At 41.9% G+C, this 12,565-nt stretch overlaps 1 protein-coding gene across 3 annotated transcripts; it reads left to right on the plus strand.

Moving 5' to 3' along the window:
- Positions 1-46: 46 nt before the first annotated feature.
- On the plus strand, positions 47-11,871 carry gmip (GEM interacting protein). Of its 3 annotated transcripts, none has more exons than XM_053852808.1 (21): positions 47-189; positions 2,032-2,122; positions 2,206-2,308; positions 2,378-2,441; positions 4,223-4,348; positions 5,485-5,549; positions 5,629-5,736; positions 5,802-5,882; positions 5,953-6,114; positions 6,177-6,314; positions 6,915-7,105; positions 7,193-7,284; positions 7,360-7,422; positions 7,498-7,578; positions 7,635-7,777; positions 7,844-8,020; positions 8,085-8,222; positions 9,208-9,401; positions 9,475-9,787; positions 10,168-10,270; positions 11,019-11,871. In XM_053852808.1, exons 1-21 carry the CDS (start codon positions 150-152, stop codon positions 11,627-11,629), a joined length of 3,084 nt encoding a protein of 1,027 aa, XP_053708783.1. In that variant the 5' UTR covers positions 47-149; the 3' UTR covers positions 11,630-11,871. The 3 variants fall into 3 exon arrangements, with proteins under 3 accessions (XP_053708783.1, XP_053708784.1, XP_053708785.1); XM_053852809.1 differs by having other exon boundaries at positions 2,399-2,441; XM_053852810.1 differs by lacking the exon at positions 10,168-10,270 and having other exon boundaries at positions 11,019-11,173.
- The last annotated feature ends 694 nt before the right edge of the window (positions 11,872-12,565 follow it).

Genomic DNA, 12,565 nt, shown 5'->3' on the forward strand with positions numbered 1-12,565 from the left:
AGACAGCAAAATGCACTTCCTCTTCCTGTGGTGTTGAAAAAGTTGGCCAACCTCCACTAGATCATTCGGAGATCACACGACAGCAAGATTGGAACCTTCACCCCATGTTCATTATTTGGCAATGAGAGCTGAGAAGAACTAATTTAAACATGGAGGAGGATCAAAATAAAGGGTCATCTGAAGCCACAGGTGAGAAATGCTTCCTGTTTTCGTTTGGCAATTCTGACACAATTCTGCTTTTCACTTGATATTACAAGGTTTGCTCAGCGAAGTTCTCCATCTGTGTCTTCCTGCATGTGCAGATGTGGTTGCCTGCATCGCTGCAGCGCGCATGTGAGGGCATGTGGCTGGGTGATAAGAGGCACATCAGGGTGGTTGTGGGCTGTCACATCATCCTGGCTGCCAAACTTCCTCAAATCATTTTAAAGAAACTTTAAATCTCACTCTGAGTTCATATATTAATAGACATATATACATACTTAACATTAGATTTTTTTAACTACACAGCATGAAATATTCCCTCTCATTTAAAATTCTATTTTTTTAAATTAAATAATGTATTTTTTGATTTATATTTAAGATGCTTCTAGTTCAGTTCCAGATTTGCATGAAAGTCGACAGCAGTTCTTTATGTGTCATGAAATAAAATGCAAACAGGATGTGGTTGACCAAAGTGCAGACGTATGTAACCACTTTTTCCTATTCCTTCCCTTTAACTGTTGTTTTCCAAAGCTAACGCTCTTATTTGTGTATGAGTGGTGTTTTCTCACCAACCACTTCATGTACAGGCACTATGGAGTAGTTGCGTTTCGTATATTATTAGTCATAAAAAGAAAGAAAAAGATGAAAAGACTGACATCATGTGGTTTTAACACGCATATTAATTAAAAAAAATCGAACTGGTGAACAAAAAAGATGAAATACAATAAATTTACCCAGATTTTTTCAGCACAATAAATATGAATATAAGATAGAAAAGATAATTTGATGATAATATTAGTGCATTTCATAGTGTAAATCTTCATTATGGATCCATAACAGTACCTAAACTTGTCAGTTATAATCAAAAGGCTATATATATATATATATATATATATATATATATATATATATATATATATATTTTTTTTTTTTTATCAGTCTTTAAAATGAAGAGACAATAGCTGGCAAAACAAGTCGACTGTAAAACTAGAAACACTCAGGGAGCGCAGTAAAACCGAGACAGAACACCTGAACCAAACTCAACCTAAACCTGAATCAAATCCTCAAACCTGAAATCGTGTCTACCTAAGTTGTGGTTCTGCTTTCTTCAATGACCAATAACAGTGGCCTCATTTTCAGAGGCCCAGGAGGTGGCGCTTTCGGTTGAAAATAATGTGCGGTTTCTCTAAAATGGTTGGTCAAATCCAAAGATTTTAGAGCGCCATCTAGTGAGCTCTGAAAATGAGGGCACTGTTTCATGAAGCCTCATAAGGCCATCACTACCAGGTATACCGACCATATGTGTGGTCTGACTTTAATTTAACACAATAAATATGGCTGGAAGAGTAACTCAAGCACAACATTCCACCTTTAGAATCTTGAAAAAAAGAACTCAGATTTTAGGGGAAATGGAAAAAAAAAAAAAACGAAACACAAGAGAAAACAGAAAGGAAGGTTGCTTTAAAAAAAAACGAATCAAAGAGAAACTACCCAAATTGTTAGCGGTAGCATCACGTTTTAACCTCTTAAACTCTTGTCAGGTCAGGTGCCTCATATTTTTGCTTCATATAGCCATTTTCCCCCTGTATCCTGTTTGTGAAGTCAGCCTTGCCTATAGTGAGTAGCATTGGAGAAAGAAGTATAACAGAAAACAGAGAAGTAGTTACCAAGGAGGAAGACGGTTATCACTTCTTCAAACCAGCCATCAAACACCTGAAAAAGTTTTTTTTTTAACTGTAAATATCATCTCTGCCCAGCTCTCAGGTGGTCTTGTTTGTTGTACTGCACTATGAAGAACTGAAGAATCCATTGTCACTTCATTCATTTCAGACACAAAGACGTTGCAGCATAAAACAGAAACCAAGCGATACAGCGAGATCATCAGAGACTTTGATAATCTTGATTTATTTTTAATCTCCTCGTAAGTATATTCCAGCAATCTCCTGTCATGCAACTCTGTTTTTTGGCTGTCAATTTTCAAGAGAACTCTTTTAATGTCTCCAGTGAAAGTGATGACCTTTTGTCAGACTCATTGTCTGACCCTGTCACCTCATGTGTCCCTGGGGAGAACAACAACAACGACGAAACAGGATCAGGAGATGTTCCAGTAAGGACTCCTCATTTCTATCACTCATACTTCTTCACTTTCATTCCATGGACCTGTCTGTGCTTCTAGCTATCGTCCGTGTCCCTGCAGGCGTGTGCTGCGGTGGAAGGTGAAACAGACGGAAATGGACCAGGTATTTCATCGATGACTTTTGCATCATCCTCTTAAAATTTTAATGAATGTAGAGAATTTAAGAATGGTACACTATTTTACTGACGCAAATTTAGACTTTAAATTTTATAAAAGGAGGAAAAGCTGGTCTGTGGTTAAAAGTCAGAGCTGAAAAACTTTATTCCGTGACTAGTGACATTTTTCTCTGTGTAGAATCACGTCTTCATGGTTGGTGGCGTATCAAACAAAGCCGACTTAAATCACACTTTAATTGATAAATATCCATTCTTAAATGCAAAACAAATAAATCTTGAGTAACATTAAAGCAGATTTTTTTTCTGTGCTGGAAAACCCGTTCAACCCTCTGGAAGTTGTTTTACATGAACCTCTAGTATTTTAGAAATGTATCAATGCATTTATTAACTCTTCTGATAATAATAAAAATGGAAAAATACTTTTGATAAAACTAATAGAATATTGTGTATTACTCCTTTTCTTTCATCCTAATTTCAATGGAAGTCCAAGGCAAGCGTGATTGGTTGTGTGTGCAACAATGTGAAGGGACAGCGAGGTGACGTGTTTCAGGTGAGAGTTCAGCCAACAGGAAGCTGCTTTAGAGTAATCCCAGGGATTCACCCTGCGGGTCAGAGAAGCTCCCTCTCTCCAGCCCAAGAGACTTTTGCACCCTCAAAATCCATGTTTCAGTGAGTGTTTGGTGTGGAAGTCTTGATGATATCCAGGAGCCGTCTGAACTCAGGGAAACCAACTTGTTTCGTTTATTAAGCCCCGTGTTTTAATGGTCCTGTAACAAGATTAGGATAACTGAGAAGATTAACTGTACAGTACTTGTATTTACCTCCCTAGAAACAAGGAGCATGTCCGGTTCATGGAGGAGAGCTGGTGTTATGGTGCTTCACCAGGAAAGAGTTGGTAGTTAAACACAATTGGAACGTGGTGCTAAATTTGGCAGCAGCAGATTTTACACTTTGGGTTTGGGTTTGTTTTCTGAGAGAACAGCTTGCATTTACATCATACAGTGTATGTCAATCATATTGACAGATCTAGATTTGGCTTTAGACAAGGAATATATGTATAGGTCGAGTAGTTCCACGTAAGATTTTGTTTAGTCAGGATCCATTAATGAGCTTAAAATAGAAGCACGGCTTGTGCAGGCGCAGGAGAATGGATACCATGGGCCTGCTAACCCCTCCATACGGTCACACACCAGGGGGTAAACCTCTCCTGATGCTACTTTAAACTCTGCGACTCTGGCCGGGTTAATCCACAATCGTAAATACACGAGGCTTGGTGGTTGATTTCAAAGTCATCTGCTCGGAGCAGAAGACAGTCTGGAGGAGTCTTTCTAAATCATCTGGAACTTTTTTTCTGTTGGTTTTTTTTAATTGATTTGTGGAATATTGTAGTCACTACAGACGGACGTTTCAGGATGCTTTTAAAACTAATGTGAATTTGATCTTAGTGATAACTAGTGACAAAGTTTGTTGCGTGTGTTATTAAAAGTGTGGCAAAGATAGAGAAGCGACTTTGCTGCTGGCTGCCACAGACTTTTGAGACGAGACACTTTGTATTTATCACTTTTGAGTTGAAGGAAGTTGTTCTTTTTTTGGAGTCACCTTTGCTTGGTCACTATCTTTGCGTCTCTGAGAAGCAAACACAGTGTAAACAAAAGATGACCTTGAGCGAGGAGGGGTAGAGCTATGCCATTTTGAAATCAATGGAATAAGCCCACATTCAATTTGGAGATTTTGGAGCCTGCAGTGATGCTGATGTACTCCGTCCCAGCCCAGGAAGCAGACCTTGCTCTCTGCCGCTGTGAAAATGGAGTGGAGACGGCGCTGCAGTACGCCAAGATGTGGTGTCGCTACGCTAAAGACCTGCTCGCCTGGATGGAGAAGAGAATCAGCTTGGGTAAGAGCAGACTTGCAATCCTATGGGTCGGGTCTTAAAGCAAAGGTTTTTGTTCTTACCATTTGCTGCTTTTCTTCAAGGGTAAAATTATTTGACTTCACTTATAAATTTGGATTAATCTATTAGTTTAGTCAATATTAAATATATACTTCATATAGGGAACTTTCTTTTGACGTGATCCAGGCTTACTGTTCGGTCGACACTTCATTTCACTTCACTTCAGCAGCTGTTTTCCGTCTAACTATCTGTCAATTACCATGGTTAAATGAAGAGGAAGTGAACTTAAATTGGAATTTTTTTTTACACGTAGCGAAAGTTCAACCACGTCCTACACAGATATGCTGAAGGGTGACTTTAGTTTGTACGTAAATAAATCAAAAACTGCTAGTAACTATGTCTAACTTATATAGTTCTCATTTTTTACGCATGTTTTATTTCCAATTACCACAGTCCCTAGTTTGTTACATTTTGTCACGCTAAAATAAAACACTCCCAGGACCCACAAATTAGATTAGATAGCATTTGTTGTGATGTCATAGAAACCTTACATCATTGAGACCAGGATGGAGAAGAGGATTCAAGTGGTGCGTGACAATATTTGTGGATGCTTCAGTGACCCCCGGTGAACTACACATTTATCACACACGCTAACAGCAGGATGGGATTAAAGCGTAGATTAACAGGCTGGTACCAGGTGATGCGATTGGGGAGACATATGGGCAGTTAAGAGTCACACAGCGCAGAGAAGGGTGTGCCATGCAATACAGTCACACTGAGGGCTGTGGTGCAAAATTTGGCAAGAGGAATCAATGAGTAATTGTGGGTGCGGTTCGGTTCCTGGGGTTATGCAAACACCTTCTAGATCCTACACCACAGACATTTAACAAATCTTCAAAGAATGCAAAGGTCAAAAAAGGACGTAAATGGGAGGTAAAGTGGGGGTTACACAGCATGAACAGAGCCTGTGAGTGAGCACATCAAAAGAGGAAATCACAAGCTGATCCTCTGCGGTAACGTCTAAACGGAGAACAATGTCGAACACACGAGGTCAAGGATGAGTTAGCGTTTCAACGTACGTGACGCGGATAAGCAGAAGCAATTGTTAGTCAGCTTATTATTTGTTATTGTGTTGACAGAGCAAGAATTTGCCAAAAATGTCATCAAGACAACTGAAGGAGCAAAAGCAAGTCTGGCATCGCAGGTGAAGTTTCACCCAAAGCTCTTCACTTAAAGTCGTGTCTATGGTTGGAATTGGTTTTTCCATTTTTTTGCTCAACTAGGAGTCGATGCCTCTTCAGTACATTTACGCAAAGGCTCTTGAGCAGGACATAAAGAACTGCTTGTCGTCCAGGAAAACATCAGAACTTGTTCAGAACCGTTGTTACCAGGTGAGGCTCAGAGGCAGCTTCCAGGACGTCTTGAAATGGTTGAACCAATACTCCCTGGCCCACAGGCTTTGTCCGCCAAGAGGAATGAAATTGACAAGTGGTGCAGAGAATTCAAGGAGCAGTGGGCCAAAGGACAGAGGAGGATGGTAAGATCCCGTCATTCTCAGTAAAAGCATCCAGAAGAATGGAAGCTCAACATGTCGACTTCTCTCTTAGAATGAAGCAGTTTCTTCACTCAAAAAGGCGCGTCAGCAGTACTACCAGAGATGCGACGAGCTGGAGAAGATCAAAGCGATAACAGCAAAAACTGTGGATGACACAGTCGGAATCAAAACACTGGATAAAAGGAGGAAGTCCAAGGATGAAGCCCAGACGAAGGTGAACTATTTTTGTTAATCATTAATATAGTTCAGAGCAGAAAATGACGGTGTTCCCTGCAGGTGATGGAGGCGGAGCTTCTGTACAGACAATGTGTGTACGACGCCAGGATCCAACAGGACGAGCTCGTGAAGGTCAAAGAGAGAATCATTTCTCACATACGCAAGCTGATCTGTCAGGGCGACACCGTGCTGAAAGAGGTCGGTGTCTTCTTCATTCTTTTTCTGCCTTACTGATACTAGCAGAGTGGGGAAGTAACAAGGGTATGTAATGATAAGTAATGATAGACTGCTTGACTGAAAACCAACAAATAACAACCATACATCCCACTTTCTTTATCTGGGTTTGGGAACCAAGGGGAGCAGAATTCCCTCTCTCTAGACCTGCTGGTCATAACGGTGGCCCTCTCACAAAATACGTTTGTTTTATTTTGAAATGATGCTTTTATTTGGCTACCGTGTCCTACTTCCTGTGTTTGGCCATTGGGCTAGTATATCCATTGATGCATTGGCTAGTGATGGGCTGATGAAGCTTCATGAAACAGCGTTCCTCAATTTCAGAGCACAGAGGGTGGTGCTGTTGGCTCAAAAATATTCTGCGGTTTCATGGAATCGGTTGTTCTAATCCTAAAATTGTAGGGCAGAGAGTGCCATCCAGTGGGCTGTGAAAATGCGGACACTGTATCATGAAACTTTATAGCTTCATACCGCTAGCGATGACAGGAGAGACACAAATAACAAGCATCTTGAAAGCATGAATCAAGTCAACAAATTGACTGTCGAATGTTGTCCTTGCTGCAGGCCACCGTCAACATGTTCTACTACCAGAGACAGCACACGGATCCCATTCCACTCGGGTATCAGAATCTGGAGTTGATCTGCAGATCCCTGGAGCCTGGCAAGCCGTATCTAAGATTCATCCTGACCAAGCAAAGGCCAGAGCAGCCGCTTCAAATATTCACCTTCCAGAAGTATGAAGGCCCTGGAAAAAGGTAGGACTCAAGGTACACAACTTGTTCAGTACATCAAGAATGATGAAGTTTAACATTGCCTTTTGGGTTGAATGTCCATGTTTACAGGGCAAAGCGGAAAACCAGCAATCCTCTCAACTCTCTTCACGATGTGTCACCTATGGCCGACGAAAGTCCCACCAAATACCTGAGTGAAAGCAGTGAGAAGCTCATTTCCAGGTACATCACAGCTGAATCTCACTTCACTAAATCCATTTTTCAATCCATGATTTTAGGGCGCATTGGGTGCAGCGACAGTGAGAGTATGGGTGGCAGTTTGGAATCTCTCTCAAGTCCTGGTAAATTAAGCAAACTCATTTTAAATTATTTGAAAGGCCAATGTTTGTTGTTTTATTTGGATTGTACCATCACAGTGCACACAAACAAGAGGCTACACAAAACGCTAGCCATGTTCGCAGAAGACCTGGACGACCGGGAGAACGCCTCCGAATCAGGTGTGTTTCTTCACCCTGCTCTGTGAAGCGTCAGTTTTTAAACTGCTTTGTTGCAGAGTGCCTTGATGGACCACATGTCAAAGTGCGCACACCTTCAAAAGCTACTCTCACGCACCGGCTCCGAAAAACCAAGAGCAAGATGGTCAAATGCAAACAGTGTGAAAACTACATTGTTGTCAATGGGGTTGAATGTGAAGAGGTAAGCTTCAAAACTCTGGAAGATGATGAGGGAAACCTCTTAAGCGACCTTCCGTCTCTCCGGCAGTGTGGCCTGGCTTTGCACAGGAAATGTATGGAGGTGTGCCAGATCGAGTGCGAGTTTGTTAAGGGGACCGTGTTCGGCGTAGACCTGGCAGTGCTGTTACGAGACACTCCCGATGAAGTGCCGTTCGTGGTTCAACGCTGCACCTCGGAGATTGAGAGTCGCGCGCTCTGCGTTCAGGTACCGTGAGCGATGAACTCATCCAGTGGAGGTTTTTTAAGACACCACTTTGTCTCTTCTGAAGGGGGTGTATCGTGTGAGCGGGTCCAAGCCACGAATCCAAAAGATCTGCCAGGCCTTCGAAATACACAAAGATCAAGTTGACCTGTCTGAGCTGTCGCCACATGACATCACATCAATACTGAAGCACTTCTTTAAGGAGGTACAGAATCTCCGTCAGAGTTATATAACCTTTCTGTTATACTCAAATAAGATGTTTAAAGTACACAACAGAGACTGTAGATCCATTCACAGCCAGCAGTATCACTAAGAATACTTGCATTTTGGCAACAGAAGTGAGTCTTAGCACCACCTACAAAGACATGTAAGTGCTAAATATGTCTGGTTGTTATGTTGTCAGAAACAGAATTTTAACTGCGGACAAATGTCTCCATGAGTTAGAGGAGAATGCTCACTGATATAGTACGGGTCTTGGATCCTTTTTTCATCCCTCAATGTGAGCTTTTGCTGATAAAATTTGAGATCTTTTGTTGGTACATCTCCCATCGAGCTGGATGGACAACTGTACTCCGCCACAGTTCTGTTGCCAAACTGCACGCACACCCAGTCATACGTCATCACTGAGTCATTTCAAGGGTCTAAGAAGGCCTCGTATGGTTGAACCCAACTGTTGCCAAGATCAATACACTGATTGTAAAAGACCACCTTCCTTTAAAGTTCTAAGCCAAGGCATCCTCCATGTTATCTGCCTCTGTGACAAAAGGCGTCAGAAGGGAGATGATAACTTGATATATTCGTAAAACGATCATATATAAGGTAAAAGGGGCAGAACAAAGTACAAGTAACATCTGACTTACGACCTGCTTACGTCCACCCGTACAACCACGGCCATTTTTTTATTCAATGTCTGGCACCGCAGCGGCAACACGCAACACGTTACGGCAGCACACTATCCCAGCATCTCACTCTCACACAGCCATCTACCACTACAGTAGAACCTATGATCCTCGTGTCGGCTATTTTGAATGGCATTCGACTTACTTCCAATCTGACTTACGACCCGTTGGTCGGAACCGATCCCGGTCATAAGTCGAATGTTACTTGCACAGACGGAGTTATGCGAGTGTCAAGTGAATGAGTTGGGTTGGGCTCTGACAGAAGTCGCTGTTTTTTTTCCCCACCTACAGCTCCCTGAGCCGCTGCTGACTTATGACTTGTACAACGACTTCATCATAGTGGGGAAGACCATTCAGCACCAGACTGAGAAGGATCCAGACACTAATGAAGCCACAGAGGTGGTTCTGAAGCTGCAGAAGCTCCTGCCCAGACTCCCGCCTTACAGCTACAGCACTTTACGACACATGGTTTTTCACCTGCAGAAGTGAGCTGATAAATATTTAAGTTAACCAGAGAAATGAATGATGAAATGACGTTGTTTATTTGTGTCTCATCAGAGTCTCTGCGAATCTGGAGAACAAGATGTCGGCTTGTAATCTGGGTATTGTGTTCGGGCCAACATTACTGCGCCCCCCTGTAGCTCAGGACATGCCAATGATTGCCTTGCTCGAGACCAGCTACCAGGCTCTGCTTATAGAGTTTCTTATCACGCACCATGGCAAGATCTTTGGCGTTCCGGAGAACACCGCCGCTCAAGTCTCAAATGCTCCCCTTCCCGACAATCCTCAAAGACATTCAGAAAATCTGGATGAAGTTTTCCCAAGACCACAACATGAAAGATCCTCCAGGGAACGACCAACGTCGCTAGAAGTAAGATATGATTCTGCAAACAATGATTTGAAGGGACAGCTTAAAAGAAGCATCTTGAATTATTTGGGTTCTTGAGCATGTGAGTTACCCACTGCAAGGCATGGCAGTTTACACCTGAGCTACTTTTCTGTTTAATTCACCTGTTGTGCTCAGAGCACTAGCAGTCGAACTGTCAGGAATATCTTCCTCTACTTTTACTGCATCTGTCCTCTTTCACTCTGGATTTCACTTCTTCTTCTGCTCGAAACTCATTAAAACGTATTTACATTTGAAGATATCAATCACCTTTCCGGCCGCCAACCTTCCCAAAATCCCTTCACCGCACTCAATTGCTGACATTAATTCAATAAATCCGCCACTTCATTTGTGTCATTTCACAGAGCCGAACAATCAAGAGAGAATCAAGCGAGGGTTATATATCTGACAAGTCTTCATCCAATGAGGCAGTGGACCAACTCAGCCCTGAAGCCAATGAGAGAGCAGGTAGGCGGGACGTAGAGAAACAAGCTTCGAGTGCAGTTTTTAGTTCCGTTTTTTTTTTTTTATTAATACCTACAGAGGAGAAGAACTTATTCCTCTGGTCCAATACAACAATAGTACAAAATGTAAGATGATAACAACAAGGGAAAACTTGTTTAGAATTCAAACAGATCATACTTTGTGAAACACAACATCTAGAAGGGTTGACAGCTGATGCATCATGAGTGTGTTTGGAGTTGACTGCACTTCCCTGTTTTTTTCTTTGCATATTTCCGTTAGCTATTTTGAACAATGTGGCTTCCTTCCATTTTTTCTTGGGGGTGGAGGGTTAAGTCCAACTGAATGTGATATTTAAGTATCCGTGGTTAGTGGCAGTTTGAGTGACCAGATTCTTTCCATGTAACAACACTATTTGCTGTCAACTTTCCACTTCACTTCCTTCTCTTTGTTCTTGCTTTTCTGCATGCCGACATCATCTTACACCTTTTATTGGTGTGGATTTTTTAAAGGCATGGTTGCAATTTAATTGTTAAAAATGAAGGTGCTAAGCACAAAGTGGGTGAAAACAAACCCCAAAAAATACAGTCTTGGTGACACACAAAACAGCATTCAATATATTGTATTTTCTAAAAATGACTTCTTGTGCTGAATCATGCCTAACCTGCCTGACATTCATGATGGATTTTGAAATTATGGATTGTGAAGGTTGCCTTTACTTTGAGCACTAACTTTGGTCTTTTCTTTACAACAGTCCTGGCTATAGGTGTCGCTTCAAATAATGCGCAAGCGGAAGCCAATGACGACTCCGTGCTCTCAGCGCAGCCGCACTATCGCTTCATCAGGCAGCCAGTGAAGTATCATCGCCATCAAAACACGGGACTTCCCAACCCTGTCCGTGTCGCCAGACAGCCTTCAACTCCAGACAAGGACCATCAGGAAAGTCCAGACAGCAGCCGCAGCCCATCTCCAGACACAAGAACGCAGAAACGCCCTCAACCTTTGGACATTGATCTCAAAAACAGCAGCCAAACTCTGCAGGTCACTAGTGCATCAGAGGAGAAACTAGATGTTCCTCTCAGTCCTCGAGAGGTAGTGGAGTACATGCTGGGGATTGACTCAGGGTGTTCCCCAGCAGCAACCCCATCTAAGACAACTAAAGTGTCTTGTCCAGACACCGACGCTAAGAACATGAACATTAACATCGCCTGTAACAGTCAAAGTGGCGGACAAAGACGCGTGTTGTGTCAGTCGCCAAAGACGGTACAAGTGGAACACAGCATGACTTCTCCAGCGCAGAAGATTCTCTCTGGGCTAAAGTTGAGACGGAGCCACTCGGGGAAGGATGAGCAGTTGTTTGTCTGATGAGTAAACACTCACATGAGCAATCATGGCGACCAAACATAGTGACCAACTCAGCGACCGAAGGCTCTGAGAAAATACACCGTTACAACCACCCATTTAAACCCTCTGTTTTTCAATCCATTCCAACCCACACTTGCTGCCGTGTGCAGGCTCAAGCGACTTAACACGTAATCAAACTACCGCACCATGTTATGCAACCATTGACGTGTTTTCATGTAAGTAAAGAAATGACATACAGGAAATCGTGTTGGTGTCAGTGAAAACTCTTTATGAGGGTACACCATGTTGCAAGCAACGCAATCAAATGCTGTTTCAAAGGTAAAAATGACGGTTAATATGGTTGTTCAAGTTATGCATAACATTCTGTGGCGATCTGAATGTAAATATACTATAATATTCTTCTGGTGTGACTGAAATTACAATTATTATCACAATGTTGAAGATATTCCGCTGATAATATGTCTTTCTAATAATAATAAAAAAACAACTTTGTGGGGATTTTATTATGATAACTATAACTTTTAATTTTCGTAAATGCGTGCATTTATTAAAACCTCTCACTTGCTGACGCGACTTGAGAGAACAGATTGGTGGCTACCGCCCTCTAGCGTTCATATTAAATATCCTTAGCGTGTGTGTTCAAATTATTCAATTCAACGGAAGAACGGGGATCACACCAGCAACTGTCTATAATATTCTGACCACCAGTCTACTATTAAAATTTTCATCCATTTAACACCAAAACGGTCGCCGGTGTCAGTTTAGCGTTAAACATTGCTTTTGTTTTTTTGCCCAATTACATTGTGAGTTCTTTCAGAGCTATCTGGTCAATTAAATTTGCAATTTCTCATTTTTAAAATAAATAAAACGTTTATTTTAAAAAATGGATGTTCCAGAAGAGTTTTGCTACACAAGATTTAACATTTAAGTCCTGTT

Source organism: Synchiropus splendidus, chromosome 19 (genome assembly GCF_027744825.2).
Source record: "Synchiropus splendidus isolate RoL2022-P1 chromosome 19, RoL_Sspl_1.0, whole genome shotgun sequence".
Lineage (NCBI taxonomy): Eukaryota > Metazoa > Chordata > Actinopteri > Syngnathiformes > Callionymidae > Synchiropus > Synchiropus splendidus.